This window comes from Bombina bombina, chromosome 7 (assembly GCF_027579735.1).
Source record: "Bombina bombina isolate aBomBom1 chromosome 7, aBomBom1.pri, whole genome shotgun sequence".
Classification (NCBI taxonomy): Eukaryota; Metazoa; Chordata; class Amphibia; order Anura; family Bombinatoridae; genus Bombina; species Bombina bombina.
The window spans coordinates 273,621,693-273,645,538 of NC_069505.1; the positions used below are offsets into that span (position 1 = coordinate 273,621,693).

The following is a 23,846-nucleotide window of genomic DNA, read 5'->3' on the forward strand; positions in this document are numbered from 1 at the left end:
TTTCTTTCCCGAAAACTATAAGAATGCTCGCCAGCCCTTCTATTTCCCTGGTGATATTCTATAAGACTGCTCGCCAGTCCTTCTATTTCCCCGGTGAGATTCTATTAAAATGCTCGCCAGCCCTTCTATTTCCCTGGTGAGATTCTATAAGAATGCTCGCTAGCCCTTCTATTTCCCTGGTGAGATTCTATATGAATGCTCGCTAGCCCTTCTATTTCCCTGGTGAGATTCTATAAGAATGCTCGCAAGTACTTCTAATTCCCTGGTGAGATTCTATAAGAATGCTCGCTAGCCCTTCTATTTCCCTAGTGATATTCTATAAGAATGCTGCCAGTACTTCTATTTCCCTGGTGAGATTCTATAAGTCTACTCGCCAGCCCTTCTATTTCCCTGGTGATATTCTATAAGAATGCTGCCAGTACTTCTATTTCCCTGGTGAGATTCTATAAGTCTACTCGCCAGCCCTTCTATTTCCCTGGTGAGATTCTATAAGAATGCTCGCCAGCCCTTCTATTTCCCTGGTGATATTCTATAAGAATGCTCGCCAGCCCTTCTATTTCCCTGGTGAGATTCTATAAGAATGCTTGGCAGCCCTTCTATTTCCCTAGTGATATTCTATAAGACTGCTCGCCAGCCCTTCTATTTCCCTGGTGAGATTCTATAAGACTGCTCGCCAGCCCTTCTATTTCCCTGGTGAGATTCTATAGGAATGCTCGCAAGTACTTCTAATTCCCTGGTGAGATTCTATAAGAATGCTCGCTAGCCCTTCTATTTCCCTGGTGAGATTCTATAAGAATGCTCGCAAGTACTTCTAATTCCCTGGTGAGATTCTATAAGAATGCTCGCTAGCCCTTCTATTTCCCTAGTGATATTCTATAAGAATGCTGCCAGTACTTCTATTTCCCTGGTGATATTCTATAAGAATGCTGCCAGTACTTATATTTCCCTGGTGAGATTCTATAAGTCTACTCGCCAGCCCTTCTATTTCCCTGGTGAGATTCTATAAGAATGCTCACCAGCCCTTCTATTTCCCTGGTGATATTCTATAAGAATGCTCGCCAGCCCTTCTATTTCCCTGGTGAGATTCTATAAGAATGCTCGCCAGCCCTTCTATTTCCCTGGTGAGATTCTTTAAGAATGCTTGGCAGCCCTTCTATTTCCCTAGTGATATTCTATAAGACTGCTCACCAGCCCTTCTATTTCCCTGGTGAGATTCTATAAGACTACTCGCCAGCCCTTCTATTTCCCTGGTGAGATTCTATAAGACTGCTCGCCAGCCCTTCTATTTCCCTGGTGAGATTCTATAAGACTACTCGCCAGCCCTTCTATTTCCCTGGTGAGATTCTATAAGACTGCTCGCCAGCCCTTCTATTTCCCTGGTGAGATTCTATAAGAATGCTTGCCAGCCCTTCTATTTCCCTAGTGAGATTCTATAAGAATGCTCGCCAGCCCTTCTATTTCCCTGGTGAGATTCTATAAGAATGCTCGCCAGCCCTTCTATTTCCCTGGTGATATTCTATAAGAATGCTCGCCAGTAATTCTATTTCCCTGGTGATATTCTATAAGAATGCTGCCAGTACTTATATTTCCCTGGTGAGATTCTATAAGTCTACTCGCCAGCCCTTCTATTTCCCTGGTGAGATTCTATAAGAATGCTCACCAGCCCTTCTATTTCCCTGGTGATATTCTATAAGAATGCTCGCCAGCCCTTCTATTTCCCTGGTGAGATTCTATAAGAATGCTCGCCAGCCCTTCTATTTCCCTGGTGAGATTCTTTAAGAATGCTTGGCAGCCCTTCTATTTCCCTAGTGATATTCTATAAGACTGCTCACCAGCCCTTCTATTTCCCTGGTGAGATTCTATAAGACTACTCGCCAGCCCTTCTATTTCCCTGGTGAGATTCTATAAGACTGCTCGCCAGCCCTTCTATTTCCCTGGTGAGATTCTATAAGACTACTCGCCAGCCCTTCTATTTCCCTGGTGAGATTCTATAAGACTGCTCGCCAGCCCTTCTATTTCCCTGGTGAGATTCTATAAGAATGCTTGCCAGCCCTTCTATTTCCCTAGTGAGATTCTATAAGAATGCTCGCCAGCCCTTCTATTTCCCTGGTGAGATTCTATAAGAATGCTCGCCAGCCCTTCTATTTCCCTGGTGATATTCTATAAGAATGCTCGCCAGTAATTCTATTTCCCTGGTGAGATTCTATAAGAATGCTCGCCAGTACTTCTATTTCCCTGGTGATATTCTATAAGAATGCTCCCCAGTCCTTCTATTCCCCTGGTGATATTTTATATGAATGCTCGCCCGCCCTTCTATTTCCCTGGTGATCTTCTATAAGAATGCTCGCTAGCCCTTCTATTTCCCTGGTGATATTCTATAAGACTGCTCGTCAGTCCTTCTATCTCCCTGGTGAGATTCTATAAGACTGCTCGCCAGCCCTTCTATTTCCCTGGTGATATTCTATAAGACTGCTCGCCAGCCCTTCTATTTCCCTTGTCGTATTCTATAAGAATGATGCCAGTCCTATTTCCCTGGTGAGATTCTATAAGAATGCTCGCCAGCCCTTCTATTTCCCTGGTGAGATTCTATAAGAATGCTTGCCAGCCCTTCTATTTCCCTAGTGAGATTCTATAAGAATGCTCGCCAGCCCTTCTATTTCCCTGGTGAGATTCTATAAGAATGCTCGCCAGCCCTTCTATTTCCCTGGTGATATTTTATAAGAATGCTCGCCAGTAATTCTATTTCCCTGGTGAGATTCTATAAGAATGCTCTCCAGCTCTTCTATTTCCCTGGCGATATTCTATAAGAATGCTCACCAGTCCTTCTATTCCCCTGGTGATATTTTATATGAATGCTCGCCCGCCCTTCTATTTCCCTGGTGATCTTCTATAAGAATGCTCGCTAGCCCTTCTATTTCCCTGGTGATATTCTATAAGACTGCTCGTCAGTCCTTCTATCTCCCTGGTGAGATTCTATAAGACTGCTCGCCAGCCCTTCTATTTCCCTGGTGATATTCTATAAGACTGCTCGCCAGCCCTTCTATTTCCCTGGTCGTATTCTATAAGAATGATGCCAGTCCTATTTCCCTGGTGAGATTCTATAAGAATGCTCGCCAGCCCTTCTATTTCCCTGGTGAGATTCTATAAGAATGCTCGCCAGTCCTATTTCCCTGGAGATATTCTATAAGACTGCTCGCCAGCCCTTCTATTTCCCTGGTCATATTCTATAAGAATGATGCCAGTCCTTCTATTTCCCTGGTGAGATTCTATAAGAATGCTCGCCAGTCCTATTTCCCTGGAGATATTCTATAAGACTGCTCGCCAGCCCTTCTATTTCCCTGGTGATATTCTATAAGAATGATTGCAAGCCCTTCTATTTCCCTGGTGATATTCTATAAGAATGCTCACCAGCCCTTCTATTTCCCTGGTGAGATTCTATAAGAATGCTCGCCAGCCCTTTTATTTCCCTGGTGAGATTCTATAAGAATGCTCGCCAGCCCTTTTATTTCCCTGGTGAGATTCTATAAGAATGCTCGCTAGCCCTTCTAAGCCACAGACACTTTTTACCTTGAAAACAGGGTGTCTCGCTAAGGGCCGTATATTGCATTTTTGTACATTGAATGTACAAAAAAAAGCAAGAAATTCATACTTAAAAGTAGAAATTACAAAGGGTAATTGTTGTTTTTTCGTAAAATGGGCTAAATATGGGCATTCCATGGACGTATCCAAAACATTTTCCCAAGGTAATAGTTCTGTGTTTTTGCCTCTTTAGGGAGCGTGGGACAAAGTACAATTTTTTCACAAAAGCAAGAGGTGTTGAATGTTTAATGGGACAGTGAACACAGTGGGGTCGATTTATCATTGGTCTGTCCGACATGATCCGTCCAGTGGATCATGTCCGACAGACATCAATGAATGCCAACATAACTGCTGTTGAATGCTGCTTCATAACTGCTGTTTCTGGCGAGCCTGAAGGCTCGCGCGGAAACAAGGGCATCAAGCTCCATTCGGAGCTTGATAATTCGGCCCCATAGAGACTTCCCACATAAAATGTTTAGCTGTCCAGTAAAACAACTTTGCAATATGCTTTCCTTATTTATTCTGACATTGTTTCATGTAATTTAGCTCTGAAAAAATCTGACTTTTACAGTTCTCATAGCAATAAAATGCACTTCAGACCATTCATGGCTAACCCTGCAACATATTGTTCCCTAATTGGCTTTAGTAGATAACAACCCACAAATCAATGCTTTTTATACTAACATAATTACTGTGGCAAACATGTTAGCTGCATATTCAAGCCCAGATTGACACATCCAAATAAAGCAACAGGTGGGAGAAGTTTGAATATTGAAAAAAGAAATTGCAGCAAACAATGTATTAATTTTGTCTAGACTTGGATGATATAGTAGTATTCTATAGGAAAACAACAGTGTATTTTAAAGGGACATAATACTAATATGCTAAATAACTTGAAAGTGATGCAGTATAACTGTAAAAAGCTAACCAGAAAATATTATCTGAGCATCACTAGGTAAAAAAGGAAGATATTTTACCTCAAAATCTCTTCAGCTCACCAGTGTAAGTGCTGTGTAAACAATAATACTTAAGTTGCTGTCCAGCTGCAAATTGAAAAATAAAATAAAAATAGCCAATCAGCATCAGCAGTGCTGAGGTAATGCTTTGCCTTTGCTGTGATCTCATGAGATTTCATAGAACTTACTTAAACTGAATAGAAAAATAACATGACTGTGTCTGCACATGGCAGATGCACACTCCCTAGCAAGTCCTGGGACAAGCATCCTGACTGGCTGCTTAAAGTCTCTTTACAGTGACGTGTGAATACTTAGGGAATTTAAGGTCAAATATCTTCCTTTTTTTACATAGAGATATTCAGGTGATATTTTCTAGTCAGCTTTTTACAGCTATGCTGAATCACTTTCTCCAACATAGGTGTGTCCGGTCCACGGCGTCATCCTTACTTGTGGGATATTCTCTTCCCCAACAGGAAATGGCAAAGAGCCCAGCAAAGCTGGTCACATGATCCCTCCTAGGCTCCGCCTACCCCAGTCATTCTCTTTGCCGTTGTACAGGCAACATCTCCACGGAGATGGCTTAGAGTTTTTTAGTGTTTAACTGTAGTTTTTATTATTCAATCAAGAGTTTGTTATTTTAAAATAGTGCTGGTATGTACTATTTACTCAGAAACAGAAAAGAGATGAAGATTTCTGTTTGTATGAGGAAAATGATTTTAGCAACCGTTACTAAAATCCATGGCTGTTCCACACAGGACTGTTGAGAGGAATTAACTTCAGTTGGGGGAACAGTGTGCAGTCTCTTGCTGCTTGAGGTATGACACATTCTAACAAGACGATGTAATGCTGGAAGCTGTCATTTTCCCTATGGGATCCGGTAAGCCATGTTTATTAAGATAGTAAATAAGGGCTTCACAAGGGCTTATTAAGACTGTAGACTTTTTCTGGGCTAAATCGATTCATTATTAACACATATTTAGCCTTGAGGAATCATTTAATCTGGGTATTTTGATAAGATTATATCGGCAGGCACTGTTTTAGACGCCTTATTCTTTAGGGGCTTTCCCAAATCATAGGCAGAGCCTCATTTTCGCGCCGGTGTTGCGCACTTGTTTTTGAGAGGCATGACATGCAGTCGCATGTGTGAGGAGCTCTGATACATAGAAAAGACTTTCTGAAGGCGTCATTTGGTATCGTATTCCCCTTTGGGCTTGGTTGGGTCTCAGCAAAGCAGATACCAGGGACTGTAAAGGGGTTAAAGTTAAAAACGGCTCCGGTTCCGTTATTTTAAGGGTTAAAGCTTCCAAATTTGGTGTGCAATACTTTTAAGGCTTTAAGACACTGTGGTGAAATTTTGGTGAATTTTGAACAATTCCTTCATATTTTTTCGCAATTGCAGTAATAAAGTGTGTTCAGTTTAAATTTTAAAGTGACAGTAACGGTTTTATTTTAAAACGTTTTTTGTACTTTGTTATCAAGTTTATGCCTGTTTAACATGTCTGAACTACCAGATAGACTGTGTTCTGAATGTGGGGAAGCCAGAGTTCCTTCTCATTTAATTAAATGTGATTTATGTGACAATGACAATGATGCCCAAGATGATTCCTCAAGTGAGGGGAGTAAGCATGGTACTGCATCATTCCCTCCTTCGTCTACACGAGTCTTGCCCACTCAGGAGGCCCCTAGTACATCTAGAGCGCCAATACTCCTTACTATGCAACAATTAACGGCTGTAATGGATAATTCTGTCAAAAACATTTTAGCCAAAATGCACACTTATCAGCGTAAGCGCGACTGCTCTGTTTTAGATACTGAAGAGCATGACGACGCTGATAATAATGGTTCTGAAGGGCCCCTAAACCAGTCTGATGGGGCCAGGGAGGTTTTGTCTGAGGGAGAAATTACTGATTCAGGGAACATTTCTCAACAAGCTGAACCTGATGTGATTACGTTTAAATTTAAGTTGGAACATCTCCGCATTCTGCTTAAGGAGGTATTATCCACTCTGGATGATTGTGACAAGTTGGTCATCCCAGAGAAACTATGTAAAATGGACAAGTTCCTAGAGGTCCCGGGGCTCCCAGAAGCTTTTCCTATACCCAAGCGGGTGGCGGACATTGTAAATAAAGAATGGGAAAGGCCCGGTATTCCTTTCGTCCCTCCCCCCATATTTAAAAAATTGTTTCCCATGGTCGACCCCAGAAAGGACTTATGGCAGACAGTCCCCAAGGTCGAGGGAGCAGTTTCCACTTTAAACAAACGCACCACTATACCCATAGAAGATAGTTGTGCTTTCAAAGATCCTATGGATAAAAAATTAGAAGGTTTACTTAAAAAGATGTTTGTTCAGCAGGGTTACCTTCTACAACCAATTTCATGCATTGTCCCTGTCGCTACAGCCGCGTGTTTCTGGTTCGATGAGCTGGTAAAGGCGGTCGATAGTGATTCTCCTCCTTATGAGGAGATTATGGACAGAATCAATGCTCTCAAATTGGCTAATTCTTTCACCCTAGACGCCACTTTGCAATTGGCTAGGTTAGCGGCTAAGAATTCTGGGTTTGCTATTGTGGCGCGCAGAGCGCTTTGGTTGAAATCTTGGTCAGCTGATGCGTCTTCCAAGAACAAGCTACTTAACATTCCTTTCAAGGGGAAAACGCTGTTTGGCCCTGACTTGAAAGAGATTATCTCTGATATCACTGGGGGTAAGGGCCACGCCCTTCCTCAGGATCGGCCTTTCAAGGCCAAAAATAAACCTAATTTTCGTCCCTTTCGTAGAAACGGACCAGCCCAAAGTGCTACGTCCTCTAAGCAAGAGGGTAATACTTCTCAAGCCAAGCCAGCTTGGAGACCAATGCAAGGCTGGAACAAGGGAAAGCAGGCCAAAAAACCTGCCACTGCTACCAAGACAGCATGAAATGTTGGCCCCCGATCCGGGACCGGATCTGGTGGGGGGCAGACTCTCTCTCTTCGCTCAGGCTTGGGCAAGAGATGTTCTGGATCCTTGGGCGCTAGAAATAGTCTCCCAAGGTTATCTTCTGGAATTCAAGGGGCTTCCCCCAAGGGGGAGGTTCCACAGGTCTCAGTTGTCTTCAGACCACATAAAAAGACAGGCATTCTTACGTTGTGTAGAAGACCTGTTAAAAATGGGAGTGATTCATCCTGTTCCATTAGGAGAACAAGGGATGGGGTTCTACTCCAATCTGTTCATAGTTCCCAAAAAAGAGGGAACGTTCAGACCAATCTTAGATCTCAAGATCTTAAACAAGTTTCTCAAGGTTCCATCGTTCAAAATGGAAACCATTCGAACAATTCTTCCTTCCATCCAGGAAGGTCAATTCATGACCACGGTGGATTTAAAGGATGCGTATCTACATATTCCTATCCACAAGGAACATCATCGGTTCCTAAGGTTCGCATTCCTGGACAAGCATTACCAGTTCGTGGCGCTTCCTTTCGGATTAGCCACTGCTCCAAGGATTTTCACAAAGGTACTAGGGTCCCTTCTAGCTGTGCTAAGACCAAGGGGCATTGCTGTAGTACCTTACTTGGACGACATTCTGATTCAAGCGTCGTCCCTTCCTCAAGCAAAGGCTCACACGGACATCGTCCTGGCCTTTCTCAGATCTCACGGATGGAAAGTGAACGTGGAAAAGAGTTCTCTATCTCCGTCAACAAGGGTTCCCTTCTTGGGAACAATAATAGACTCTTTAGAAATGAGGATTTTTCTGACAGAGGCCAGAAAAACAAAACTTCTAGACTCTTGTCGGATACTTCATTCCGTTCCTCTTCCTTCCATAGCGCAGTGCATGGAAGTGATAGGCTTGATGGTAGCGGCAATGGACATAGTTCCTTTTGCGCGCATTCATCTAAGACCATTACAACTGTGCATGCTCAGTCAGTGGAATGGGGACTATACGAACTTGTCTCCGAGGATACAAGTAAATCAGAGGACCAGAGACTCACTCCGTTGGTGGCTGTCCCTGGACAACCTGTCACAAGGGATGACCTTCCGCAGACCAGAGTGGGTCATTGTCACGACCGACGCCAGTCTGATGGGCTGGGGCGCGGTCTGGGGATCCCTGAAAGCTCAGGGTCTTTGGTCTCGGGAAGAATCTCTTCTACCGATAAATATTCTGGAACTGAGAGCGATATTCAATGCTCTCAAGGCTTGGCCTCAGCTAGCGAGGGCCAAGTTCATACGGTTTCAATCAGACAACATGACAACTGTTGAGTACATCAACCATCAGGGGGGAACAAGGAGTTCCCTGGCGATGGAAGAAGTGACCAAAATCATTCTATGGGCGGAGTCTCACTCCTGCCACCTGTCTGCTATCCACATCCCAGGAGTGGAAAATTGGGAAGCGGATTTTCTGAGTCGTCAGACATTGCATCCGGGGGAGTGGGAACTCCATCCGGAAATCTTTGCCCAAGTCACTCAACTGTGGGGCATTCCAGACATGGATCTGATGGCCTCTCGTCAGAACTTCAAAGTTCCTTGCTACGGGTCCAGATCCAGGGATCCCAAGGCGGCTCTAGTGGATGCACTAGTAGCACCTTGGACCTTCAAACTAGCTTATGTATTCCCGCCGTTTCCTCTCATCCCCAGGCTGGTAGCCAGGATCAATCAGGAAAGGGCGTCGGTGATCTTGATAGCTCCTGCGTGGCCACGCAGGACTTGGTATGCAGATCTGGTGAATATGTCATCGGCTCCACCATGGAAGCTACCTTTGAGACGAGACCTTCTTGTTCAAGGTCCGTTCGAACATCCGAACCTGGTCTCACTCCAGCTGACTGCCTGGAGATTGAACGCTTGATCTTATCGAAGCGAGGGTTCGCAGATTCTGTTATCGATACTCTTGTTCAGGCCAGAAAGCCTGTAACTAGAAAGATTTACCACAAAATTTGGAAAAAATATATCTGTTGGTGTGAATCTAAAGGATTCCCTTGGGACAAGGTTAAGATTCCTAAGATTCTATCCTTCCTTCAAGAAGGATTGGAAAAAGGATTATCTGCAAGTTCCCTGAAGGGACAGATTTCTGCCTTGTCTGTGTTACTTCACAAAAAGCTGGCATCTGTGCCAGATGTTCAAGCCTTTGTTCAGGCTCTGGTTAGAATCAAGCCTGTTTACAAACCTTTGACTCCTCCTTGGAGTCTCAACTTAGTTCTTTCAGTTCTTCAGGGGGTTCCGTTTGAACCCTTACATTCCGTTGATATTAAGTTATTATCTTGGAAAGTTTTGTTTTTGGTTGCAATATCTTCTGCTAGAAGAGTTTCAGAATTATCTGCTCTGCAGTGTTCTCCTCCTTATCTGGTGTTCCATGCAGATAAGGTGGTTTTACGTACTAAACCTGGTTTTCTTCCAAAAGTTGTTTCTAACAAAAACATTAACCAGGAGATTATCGTACCTTCTCTGTGTCCGAAACCAGTTTCGAAGAAGGAACGTTTGTTGCACAATTTGGATGTTGTTCGCGCTCTAAAATTCTATTTAGATGCTACAAAGGATTTTAGACAAACATCTTCCTTGTTTGTTGTTTATTCCGGTAAAAGGAGAGGTCAAAAAGCAACTTCTACCTCTCTCTCTTTTTGGATTAAAAGCATCATCAGATTGGCTTACGAGACTGCCGGACGGCAGCCTCCCGAAAGAATCACAGCTCATTCCACTAGGGCTGTGGCTTCCACATGGGCCTTCAAGAACGAGGCTTCTGTTGATCAGATATGTAGGGCAGCGACTTGGTCTTCACTGCACACTTTTACCAAATTTTACAAGTTTGATACTTTTGCTTCTTCTGAGGCTATTTTTGGGAGAAAGGTTTTGCAAGCCGTGGTGCCTTCCATCTAGGTGACCTGATTTGCTCCCTCCCATCATCCGTGTCCTAAAGCTTTGGTATTGGTTCCCACAAGTAAGGATGACGCCGTGGACCGGACACACCTATGTTGGAGAAAACAGAATTTATGTTTACCTGATAAATTACTTTCTCCAACGGTGTGTCCGGTCCACGGCCCGCCCTGGTTTTTTAATCAGGTCTGATGATTTATTTTCTTTAACTACAGTCACCACGGTATCATATGGTTTCTCCTATGCAAATATTCCTCCTTAACGTCGGTCGAATGACTGGGGTAGGCGGAGCCTAGGAGGGATCATGTGACCAGCTTTGCTGGGCTCTTTGCCATTTCCTGTTGGGGAAGAGAATATCCCACAAGTAAGGATGACGCCGTGGACCGGACACACCGTTGGAGAAAGTAATTTATCAGGTAAACATAAATTCTGTTTTTATGTGCTTCAGCATTTGTTTATCATGTCCCTTTACTTATAAGGTATTTACTGTATCTGCACAGAGGCAAAACATTCTGCTTATTAGAGTTTGTTCCTTGTCTTACAGATGTTCCTTAAAGCAGGAATGCCACAATTCTATGATTTCCGGCTACTGGACCAGCATTAACGTAGGAGGGGTCCAACAGTGCCCATCAATGACAATAATCCCAAGTCAGATCGACATAGATTCAGAGACTAAGGTGAGGCTTCCAAAGTTAGTGTATTGTATTACTTTTTATGGAAGTCCTTTAAAGTCACATTTAATCAATTTTTTCCCATAATTCAGATAGAACATGCGCTTTTAAACAATTTTCCAATTTACTTCTATTATCTTATTTGCTTTTTTCTCTTTGTATGCTTTGTTAAAAATGATTCCTAGGATAGGCTCAGGAGCTACAATGCCATACTGGGAGCTAGCTGCTGATTGGTGGCTGCACATATGTGCCTCTTGTCATTTGCTGCCTAATGTGTTCAGCTAGCTCCCAGTAGTGTATTGTTGCTCCTTCAAATAAAGGATACCAAGAGAATGAAGCACATTTGATAATAGGAGTAAATCAGAAAGTTGTTTTAAATTTTATGTTCTGTCTGAATCATGAAAGATTTTTCTGGGGGTTCGTATTCCCTTTAACACGTAACAATTAGTCACACAACTCTTCTATACTAGATCCTTCGCAGCTTTAGAATCCTCTGATTTCCTTCCCATAGGGAATCATATTCCACATCACTGGGAACCTTCCTGATCTAAGGCTTATGAATGTGTCATGTGACTATGGCAACGGAATTCAGATGCCATCGCGTGTTTTATACGCTGACAACCAACCATGGGCAAACTGCAATTTTCTCCCGAGGGACAGATACCCACCATTCCCTCCCAATAAAGGTATAGCTGTGACTCACATACATGTTTTTATCGGTGATACAGAGCTGTTGAGTCACAAAGTGACACACTATTTAGAGTCTTCTCCAGATTACTATAGCTAAGCACTCTCACACTATAACAAAGATTAAATTGCACAGTTCTCTTTATATGTGATTACCAAGATTTACTACAGCAAATATTTCAGCATTGGCTGATGTTAATGCAGGTTGTGGGGGGGGCTTAAAGGCAAAATATCCATTTAATACCAGTTTGACATTTATTTTCATGCTACACAACTGTATGAGACACATTGATTTAAAGGGTTTTATGGGGCTGCTGGGGGTGCATTGTAGCACCCCATTTAACTCCAAAGTGCTCCATATACTTTGTGTGCTGTGTCTTTACCACCTTTGTTAGCCCTCCCAATTAGCCCCCCCCCCCCCCCGCTAAATATTAAATGGACATTCCAGCCAAAATTTTATTTTTGAATAATGCACTACTGGTAGCTAGCTGAACACATCTGGTGAGGCAGTGACAATAGACATATGTGTGTAACCACCTATCACCAGCTAGCTCACAGTAGTGCATTCCTGCTCCTGGGGCTACCTAGGTATGCAAAGGCTACCAAGAGAACAAAGTATATTTGATAATAGGAATACATTGAAAGTATCTTAAATTGTATTCTCTACCTGTACCACGAAAACTTAATTGTGATTTTCATGTCTAACATAAAAGCGCTGGTTGAGCATGTTAAATTACCAGGAAGTGCATGTTTGCACTTGATACATAGGTATCTATTACTTATTGGCTGATAGGGACAACTCCTACAAAAAGTTGCTTTATTGAACACAGAAGCATCCATCAAATAACAGTTTTGTAATAGATTATGAAATACATTTTCAGGTGGAACAGAGAATGATTTTTTGTATAATATCCCTTTTATGAACCTACACACAGAGCCCACTCATGGTAGTTGACATATTTGTTTCACTACAGATCATGTGACAGTCAACATTGCCATGATAGCCGAGGGAACCAATATCGCCTGGCAACATCTCACCATCTATGACTGCAGGAGGACCAATACCATTCATTTTAAGACCCCGTAAGATGCTGCATTTACTGCAAGAAAACTGGGTACCAATTTCTCAGAGACAGTAGAGTACAACATCCCCCCCCCCCCAAAAAAAAAAACTGCTTCCCTAATATGGTTAAAATAATTTTCTTAGTGATAGAACTAGGTAGACTCCCAAGTCTTCTTTATTACATTGTCATTTGATCATTAAAGGGACAGTAAACGCCTTGAGATTGGTATATAACATGCTTAGTTATGTATAATGTGTTTTAAAAATGTCAAAGGGATAGTAAACTCTCCCCTTCATAAAATCAGACCCGGAATGTTTCTGATATTTTAGATGGAGTTTAATTAGTCAGTTGTAATGAAGTTGAGCTGTAACTTACTTTTAACTCACAGAAAAATTGACTTTTGAAGTAGGCGGCGGAGTGCAAATAATTTTAATTTCATATCTATATTAAAAAGTAAGTTATAGCGCATCTTTATTACAACTGATGAATTAAACTCCATCTAAAATATCACTAACACTCCAGATTTGTGTTTATAAGAGAGGGGAGAGTTTACCATCGCTTTGGGCTCGATTTATCAAGCCCTTCGGCTCCCTTCGACTGCAGGTTCTCACAAGAGAACCTTCAGTCAGGATTTATCAAGCAGCGGCCCTCTTTTCCACCTCTGAGATGGAGAATTTTCAATCTCCACGTCCTCGTCTGACTGGGGAAATTGACAGCTCATACCCCCGCATGATTGGCTTCTGTGCGCGGGCGGGGTTGCAAGCGAGCTCAAAACGGCACCCGTGGGCAATGTTAAATTTGGGCAGAGGAGAGCTGGGGTGGACAGGGGTGAATATGTACGCCCCTGTCCGCCCTTTAATTGATAAATCAAGCCTTTTAAGGCTTAAAGTGAAAGTAAATCCTGGCGTTTTACAAACGCTAGGATTGACGATTGAAACAAATAAAGGGCACTTTCATTCATGAGGTATAAGATACTTTCATGTAGAAAGCTCCTTTATTTGTTTCAATCGATCACCGTTTTTAGCTGCTACAGCAGCCCACGGCTAAAAAAATTTTTGGCTAAGAGGTGACGTTTTTACCTCTTAGCCAATAGTCATGCGGTAAATCCGACTTGGCACCCATGGGATACGGATTTACCGCACAGCTATTGGCTAAGAGGTGAAAACGTCACCTCTTAGCCAAAAAGTTTTTTAGCCGTGCTCTGCTGTAGGAGCTAAGAGCGGCGATAGCTTGAATCAAATAAAGGAGTTTTCTACATGAAGTATCTTATACCTCATTAATGAAAGTGCCCTTTATTTGTTTCAATAGTAAATCCTAGCGTTTGTAAAATGCTAGGATTTACTTTCACTTTAAATGATATGTTATTCTGTAGTAACACAATAGAATTGTCTTGTTTACTGTCCCTTTAAATTATAAGCTCTTCAGAACAGATGCAGTAAGTTAATGCCTATAGTCACTCACTGGCACACATATAACTGTTGCAGGTGTACCAGTTGCCTCTCTGCGCCCTGGCCATGTGGCTGGTGTGAAGATCAGTATGAGTGTCTAACCAACACCTCGAAATGTGAGACGTTTGTTCAGGTAAGGAGCAGTTGAGTGATGTCTGTATATTAGTAAGGAAGGGAAATATCCAGATGTCTGTGTGTTAGAGGTGATTAGAGGCTCATGCTTGGTACAACAGTGCATTAAAATACCACAAGCTAACTTTAAAATTGTTTTTTTTTTTTTTTTTTTTTTTTTTTTTGAAAATAATTTTTATTGTTTTTGAAAGATGAATGAACATGAGAGCATCAAAAGCATGTACACACATATCAATAGTACATATTACAATATTAACAGAAAATTACAATATGTAAAGCAATCACAGATAATAAGGAACGCAAGGGAGAATGCTGAGTGTTAGAGTCAATGCCAGTTGCTTGTGGATCTCCAATCGCACCCTCACCTCTCCAACTTTAAAATTGTTTTCATTGCTTAAAGGGACATGAATACCAAAATTTTCCTTTCATGATTCAGATTTTAAAAAAAGTTTCCAGTTTACTTCTATGATCAAATTTGCATCGTTCTCTTGTTATTCTTTGTTGAAGAGATATCTAGATAGGTAGCGTGCACGTGTCTGAAGCCCTACATGACAGGAAAAAGTGCTGCTATCTAGTGCTCTTGCTAATGTATAACATTGTAGCAAAAATGCTTCCATATAGTGCTGCAGACACGTGCACACTCCTGAACTTACGCCATATGTGTGTAGCCACTAATCAGCAGCTAGCTCCCAGTAGTGCATTGTGCCTACTTAGATATTATTTTAAACAAAGTATACCAGAAAAAAACAAAGTCAATTTAATAATTGAAGTCAATTGAAAAGCCTCTTAAAATTGTGTGCTCTATTTGAGTATCCTGATGTCTTTATGTGAAGATGAGGTTAGATGTGCATTTCCTGGTGTGTAGGAGGAGATTATATTTGTATGGGTTGGTGCCTGTGTTTTACAAAATGAGAGGTATGTGCCCGATATCCCTGAATTAGGGGCACATACAAACAAGCAACGTTTCGGGGATTAACCCCTTAGTCATGCCATTCATGATGGCATGACTAAGGGGTTAATCCCCGAAACGTCGCTTGTTTTTATATGTCTTTAATAAAGAATTTCAGCTTTATATGAAATGCTGGTGACCTTCTGTACAAATTGAAGCAGTACACCCCGGTCACTCGAGCACTGATCAGTAGTGCTGTCCTTACTTTTTGGATTACGGTATGCCTGTATTAGGGGGCGGTTAAAGGTGCGTGTCTTGAAGCCTGTGTGTAATGAGGATGTTCGGGGTACGTGTCTTTAAGCTGTGTATTCAATTCAGGTAAAATATGTGTGTCTGTGTAAACAGCACATCTTCAATTTAAGGGGTGCAATTTAGCAAATGCACAATATAATTGCACTTACAGAAGACTTAAACAATCATAACGTAATAGTTGAGTCACAGGGTTCCCAACTCGATTTGAATCCTGCGCCTTTATTAAGTTACCGCTATTGGTGGCAGGGTTACCTGGCCAGAGTTCCTGAACGCCATCAATGTCAGATACATCACAAGACTGTGTTATTTAGTATGGTGGGCCGTAAGTGACAGAAAACCTGATCTGTGTTTGGAAGGCAGTAAGAGCATTGTGTCCTGATGTCTGTATATCAGGAGGTGGTATCTGCATGTTATGGTTTAGATTTAACATATAGAGTATATTTATATTGAGCCTTTGATAAAGAGAATGATGAGGCTTCTACCTATAACATCAGGAGGTTTTTAATACAATTTAATACAATCCTCACTCCAGGCTTGTAACTGAATATTGTTTTACCGAGCAATCTCTTTCCTTAATTACAGGAGATGGACCTAAAACTAATTATACCATTTCCAGACACATTAGATGAGGCAACTGAGGAATAATTATTTTTCTATTAAATCTCTATGTACACGGAGTTTCATGTATTACTGCACACAGTGGCCATGACTTTTATTCGGAGACCTAAGTGGTTTTAACGCATAATCTATTTCAGATATTCAGGGAACATGAACTGGTCAAATAAACTTGGGATCTCTATTTCTTGAAGTTAAGAACATGATAAATAATAAAAAAAAAAAATACACACAAAACATTCTGGGCTAGATTACAAGTGGAGCACTAAATTATTGCGCTCCTGCAAACAGGCGAATTTTCCTGTTTGTGGGAGCGCAATAATTAACCAGCCATTACAAGTGGCTGGTTATTGCTACCGTGAGGTCGCTCCAGAAATTAGATTAGATCTCTCGTTAATTTTCTAAAAGTGCCCCAAATGCCCTCAAAATAGAGGGCATTGTAGTTTTTTTTATTAAAAGAAAATTGTAGCTTTTTTTTTCTTCATAAAAGTTGATTGGAGTGGGGTAAAGTGCTTTTACATTGTGGTCTTTAGGAACTGTGTGTTTCCATAGACTCCAATGTAAATATATGTGTATATGATTATATACATATATATTTATGTGTTAATATGTATATATACAGATATTAACACATAAATATATATGTATATAAGCATATACATATATATTTAAAAATGCTGCCCATCACTGCGCTACTTAGCCCCTTTGCTGTGCAAGGTTCTGATGCATCGAGAGCAATGCTTCTTATCAATGTGAAGGCAAGCTTGCGTTCCCATTGCGATTTACTTGTAATACAAGCGCACATTATCGTACACCCTAGTATTACAAGCGAATAACATTTCTATGGGAAACAGAGCTCCAGGAAGGACAGTGGGCAGATCTCCTAAATCCTGAGAATCCTGGCAACTACAGGATGTTTGGGAGCTTTAAAGGTATAGGGGGTGTTATCATGTTACCAATGCATTTGAATTTATCATAAGTGAATTATCATAGAGTGAAATGGGGTCAACTTTTAAAACCCTATAAAAAGCTGTACAATGCACTTCACATGGGAACGCTAAGGCACTGGACCACAGAATTCTAAGCTTTTAAAGCCTATAGTATTGGGCATAACTTCTTTCTATTAAGATGTTGTAAGTGTGAATTAGTACGCTTCTTTATTACATAGCAAACTGCTATTTTACTAAAGGAAATTCTAAAGTTGATCTTAAATTCCTAATTGTCCTTCTTCTACAGGAGAGCACATCCTGTCCCAGGATAACTGACACATATCTGCCCCCCACTCCCACTGGGGTCATCACTGATATTGCGCTAACGTTATCCAATGTGAACATCACTCAGGTGATTGTCATTCTCTGTGCATTATAGTTGTTCCTATTTACATCACTTCTCTCTGTATAAGATACATAGCTATTGTGCACTGCTCCAATCTCTATATTACATACACAGCTATTTCCCAGTCTGATCATCTCTCTGCATAAAATGTTCAGCGATCGCACACTGCACAACTCTTTGTGTTACATAGCTGGTTATCTTCACTCTAATATTCTCTGTATAAGATGCACAGCTGTCTCTCACTGCTCCTCTCTCTATTACAAGCATAGATATCTCTCACTTCTCCTCTCTCTATTAGATGCACAGCTGTCTCTCACTGCTCCTCTCTCTATTAGATGCACATCTATCTCTCACTGCTCCTCTCTCTATTAGATACACAGCTACCTCTCACTGCTCCTCTCTCTATTAGATACACAGCTATCTCTCACTGCTCCTCTCTCTATTAGATACAAAGCTATCTCTCACTGCTCCTCTCTCTATTAGATGCACAGCTATCTCTCACTGCTCCTCTCTCTATTAGATACACAGCTATCTCTCACTGCTCCTCTCTCTATTAGATGCACAGCTGTCTCTCACTGCTCCTCTCTCTATTAGATGCACAGCTATCTCTCACTGCTCCTCTCTCTATTAGATACACAGCTATCTCTCACTGCTCCTCTCTCTATTAGATACACAGCTATCTCTCACTGCTACTCTCTCTATTAGATGCACAGCTATCTCTCACTGCTCCTCTCTCTATTAGATGCACAGCTGTCTCTCACTTCTCTCTATTAGATGCACAGCTATCTCTCACTGCTCCTCTCTCTATTAGATGCACAGCTATCTCTCACTGCTCCTCTCTCTATTAGATGCACAGCTATCTCTCACTGCTCCTCTCTCTATTAGATGCGCAGCTATCTCTCACTGCTCCTCTCTCTATTAGATGCACAGCTATCTCTCACTGTTCCTCTCTCTATTAGATGCACAGCTATCTCTCACTGCTCCTCTCTCTTTTAGATGCACAGCTATCTCTCACTGCTCCTCTCTCTATTAGATGCACAGCTATCTCTCACTGCTCCTCTCTCTATTAGATGCACAGCTATCTCTCACTGATCCTCTCTCTTTTAGATGCACAGCTATCTCTCACTGCTCCTCTCTATTAGATGCACAGCTATCTCTCACTGCTCCTCTCTCTATTAGATGCACAGCTATCTCTCACTGCTCCTCTCTCTATTAGATACACAGCTATCTCTCACTGCTCCTCTCTCTATTAGATGCACAGCTATCTCTCACTGCTCCTCTCTCTATTAGATGCACAGCTATCTCTCACTGCTCCTCTCTATTAGATGCACAGCTATCTCTCACTGCTCCTCTCTCTATTAGATACACAGCTATCTCTCACTGCTCCTCTCTCTATTAGATACACAGCTATCTCTCACTGCTCCTCTCTATTAGATGCACAGCTATCTCTCACTGCTCCTCTCTCTATTAGATACACAGCTATCTCTCACTGCTCCTCTCTCTATTAGATGCACAGCTATCTCTCACTGCTCCTCTCTCTATTAGATGCACAGCTATCTCTCACTGCTCCTCTCTCTATTAGATGCACAGCTATCTCTCACTGCTCCTCTCTCTATTAGATGCACAGCTATCTCTCACTGCTCCTCTCTCTATTAGATGCACAGCTATCTCTCACTGTTCCTCTCTCTATTAGATGCACAGCTATCTCTCACTGCTCCTCTCTCTTTTAGATGCACAGCTATCTCTCACTGCTCCTCTCTCTATTAGATGCACAGCTATCTCTCACTGCTCCTCTCTCTATTAGATACACAGCTATCTCTCACTGCTCCTCTCTCTATTAGATGCACAGCTATCTCTCACTGTTCCTCTCTCTATTAGATGCACAGCTATCTCTCACTGCTCCTCTCTCTTTTAGATGCACAGCTATCTCTCACTGCTCCTCTCTCTATTAGATGCACAGCTATCTCTCACTGCTCCTCTCTCTATTAGATACACGGCTATCTCTCACTGCTCCTCTCTCTATTAGATGCACAGCTATCTCTCACTGCTCCTCTCTCTATTAGATACACAGCTATCTCTCACTGCTCCTCTCTCTATTAGATACACAGCTATCTCTCACTGCTCCTCTCTCTATTAGATACACAGCTATCTCTCACTACTCCTCTCTCTATTAGTTACACAGCTATCTCTCACTGCTCCTCTCTCTATTAGATACACAGCTATCTCTCACTGCTCCTCTCTCTATTAGATGCACAGCTATCTCTTACTGCTCCTCTCTCTATTAGATACACAGCTATCTCTCACTGCTCCTCTCTCTATTAGATGCACAGCTATCTCTCACTGCTCCTCTCTCTATTAGATACACAGCTATCTCTCACTGCTCCTCTCTCTATTAGATGCACAGCTATCTCTCACTGCTCCTCTCTCTATTAGATACACAGCTATCTCTCACTGCTCCTCTCTCTATTAGATACACAGCTATCTCTCACTGCTCCTCTCTCTATTAGATACACAGCTATCTCTCACTGCTCCTCTCTCTATTAGATACACAGCTATCTCTCACTGCTCCTCTCTCTATTAGATGCACAGCTATATCTCACTGCTCCTCTCTATTAGATGCACAGCTATCTCTCACTGCTCCTCTTTCTATTAGATACACAGCTATCTCTCACTGCTCCTCTCTATTAGATGCACAGCTATATCTCACTACTCCTCTCTCTATTAGTTACACAGCTATCTCTCACTGCTCCTCTCTCTATTAGTTACACAGCTATCTCTCACTGCTCCTCTCTCTATTAGATACACAGCTATCTCTCACTGCTCATCTCTCTATTAGATACACAGCTATCTCTCACTGCTCCTCTCTCTATTAGATGCACAGCTATCTCTCACTGCTCCTCTCTCTATTAGATACACAGCTATCTCTCACTGCTCCTCTCTCTATTAGATACACAGCTATCTCTCACTGCTCCTCTCTCTATTAGATACACAGCTATCTCTCACTACTCCTCTCTCTATTAGTTACACAGCTATCTCTCACTGCTCCTCTCTCTATTAGATACACAGCTATCTCTCACTGCTCCTCTCTCTATTAGATGCACAGCTATCTCTTACTGCTCCTCTCTCTATTAGATACACAGCTATCTCTCACTGCTCCTCTCTCTATTAGATGCACAGCTATCTCTCACTGCTCCTCTCTCTATTAGATACACAGCTATCTCTCACTGCTCCTCTCTCTATTAGATGCACAGCTATCTCTCACTGCTCCTCTCTCTATTAGATACACAGCTATCTCTCACTGCTCCTCTCTCTATTAGATACACAGCTATCTCTCACTGCTCCTCTCTCTATTAGATACACAGCTATCTCTCACTGCTCCTCTCTCTATTAGATACACAGCTATCTCTCACTGCTCCTCTCTCTATTAGATGCACAGCTATATCTCACTGCTCCTCTCTATTAGATGCACAGCTATCTCTCACTGCTCCTCTTTCTATTAGATACACAGCTATCTCTCACTGCTCCTCTCTATTAGATGCACAGCTATATCTCACTACTCCTCTCTCTATTAGTTACACAGCTATCTCTCACTGCTCCTCTCTCTATTAGTTACACAGCTATCTCTCACTGCTCCTCTCTCTATTAGATACACAGCTATCTCTCACTGCTCATCTCTCTATTAGATACACAGCTATCTCTCACTGCTCCTCTCTCTATTAGATGCACAGCTATCTCTCACTGCTCCTCTCTCTATTAGATACACAGCTTTCTCTCACTGCTCCTCTTTCTATCAGATGCACAGCTATCTCTGACTGATCCTCTCTCTCTAGATGCACAGCTATCTCTCACTGCTCCTCTCTCTGTTAGATACACAGCTATCTCTTACTGCTCCTCTCTCTATTAGATACACAGCTATCTCTCACTGCTCCTCTCTCTATTACAAGCATATCTCTCATGTGAATCCTCTTTATAAAATGCACACATTTCTCTCACTCTCTTTGTCAGATACACAGCTATCTCTCACATAGATCCTGTCTCTGTATAAAATATACAGTTATATCTCGCACTGTACTCTTTCTCTCTCTATAACCGTGCATGAAATAGGAATTGTCACATACACAGTTACATATCTCACACGCACATTCACAAATGTTGTACACTTATATGTCACAAGCATATATATAAATATCACACACACAGGTACATCAGACTGACAGGTATACTTGTGTATTGTTTACAGGATCAGGCCTTGGAATGTGACTTTGGTATAGATCGGACATTCCCAGCCCATTGGTTAAATTCCTCTTCTATCCTATGCAGCAACGTGCTGGTAAGTTGTTAGTGTTTGACTGAAGAATTAAAGGGACAGTATTATAACACATATCCCCTTCAACATGACCCCAATGACTTATTTTACCTGCAGGAGTGTATTAAATTATTTACAAATGGCTCCTTTACCTTTACTTTGTCACTTAAAATAGCTGTGTTTGCTTGTTGAATCCACTAACTATATAAGTGTTATTCTTCATATTAAGGGAGTTTTTATGCCAATATTAGTGACAACATAATGGGCTCGATTTATTAATCAAGGGTGGACAGGGGCGTACATATTCGCCCCTGTCCGCCCCAGCTCTCCTATCTTGTAAGAACCTGCAGTAATAGGCAGGCAAAGGTCTTGATAAATCGAGCCCTATGAGTAGGATTACCACATTATTAAAGGGACATAATACTCATATGCTAAATCACTTGAAACTGATGCAGTATAACTGTAAAAAGCTGACAGGAAAATATCACCTGAGCTTCTCTATGTAAAAAAGGAAGATATTTTACCTCACAATTTCCTCAGCTCAGCAGAGTAAGTTCTGTGTAAAAAGTTTTACTCAGCTGCAGGTAAAAAAATAAATAATGAAGAAATGAACTGCAGCCAGTCAGCATCAACAGTGCTGAGGTCATGAACTCTTTTACTGTGATCTCATGAGATTTGATTTAACTTACATGAGATTTCATAGTAAACTTTCTTAAACTGAATAGGGAAATTATAGGAGTGTGCACGAGGCTCACTCCCTTGCCTGTCCTGGAACAGACATACTGATTTGCTGCTTAAAGTCCTTAGCAATTGGGTTTGAATACTTAGGTCATTTTGAGGTAAAATATTTTTATTTTTTTTACATAGAGATGTTCAGGTGATATTTTCTAGTCAGCTTTTTACAGCTATGCTGCATCATTTTCAAGTGTTTCAACATTTGGGTATCATGGTCCTTTAATATTATAGTTAGCAATACCAGATTATATGGGACAGTTATCCCAGTATTAGGTGCACCATTTGCACATTGTAAGGAAGTTGGTTATACCAGTATTATAGGTGACATTCCAAATTGCTAGGGAGAGTGTTACCCCTGTATTATAGGCAGTACTACCAGAATTATGGGCACTATTACCATATGTTTAAATAGGGTGTTGCCCTAGTGTTATAAGTATCATTACCACATAATTAGAGTGGGTGTTACCTCAGTATTAGGTGTACCATCACCACATTATTAAGGCTAGTGTTTTCCCAGTATTATAGGTTACATTACCAATTATTATGGGTAGCATTACCAGATTACTAGAGCGAGTAACCCCAGTATTATAGATACCATTACCACATTATTGAGGCAGTGTTACTTCAGTATTATGGGTAGCATTAACAGATTACTAGAGAGAGTAACCCCAGTATTATAGATACCATTACCACATTATTGAGGCAGTGTTACTTCAGTATTATGGGTAGCATTAACAGATTACTAGAGAGAGTAACCCCAGTATTATAGATACCATTACCACATTATTGAGGCAGTGTTACTTCAGTATTATGGGTAGCATTAACAGATTACTAGAGAGAGTAACCCCAGTATTATAGATACCATTACCACATTATTGAGGCAGAGTTACTTCAGTATTATGGGTAGCATTAACAGATTACTAGAGAGAGTAACCCCAGTATTATAGATACCATTACCACATTATTGAGGCAGTGTTACTTCAGTATTATGGGTAACATTAACAGATTACTAGAGAGAGTAACCCCAGTATTATAGATACCATTACCACATTATTGAGGCAGTGTTACTTCAGTATTATGGGTAGCATTAACAGATTACTAGAGAGAGTAACCCCAGTATTATAGATACCATTACCACATTATTGAGGCAGTGTTACTTCAGTATTATGGGTAGCATTAACAGATTACTAGAGAGAGTAACCCCAGTATTATAGATACCATTACCACATTATTGAGGCAGTGTTACTTCAGTATTATGGGTAGCATTAACAGATTACTAGA

General features: G+C 41.4%; 1 protein-coding gene across 1 annotated transcript in view; it reads left to right on the forward strand.

Moving 5' to 3' along the window:
• The window catches only part of PLXND1 (plexin D1), a 185,276-nt gene that overhangs the window by 60,114 nt on the left and 101,316 nt on the right, over positions 1-23,846 (forward strand). The window contains exons 5-10 of the mRNA XM_053720768.1: positions 10,916-11,048; positions 11,554-11,728; positions 12,704-12,812; positions 14,278-14,374; positions 17,426-17,530; positions 21,765-21,854. Of these exons, the coding sequence (XP_053576743.1) occupies positions 10,916-11,048; positions 11,554-11,728; positions 12,704-12,812; positions 14,278-14,374; positions 17,426-17,530; positions 21,765-21,854 (709 nt within the window). The remainder of the gene's footprint in view (positions 1-10,915; positions 11,049-11,553; positions 11,729-12,703; positions 12,813-14,277; positions 14,375-17,425; positions 17,531-21,764; positions 21,855-23,846) is intronic.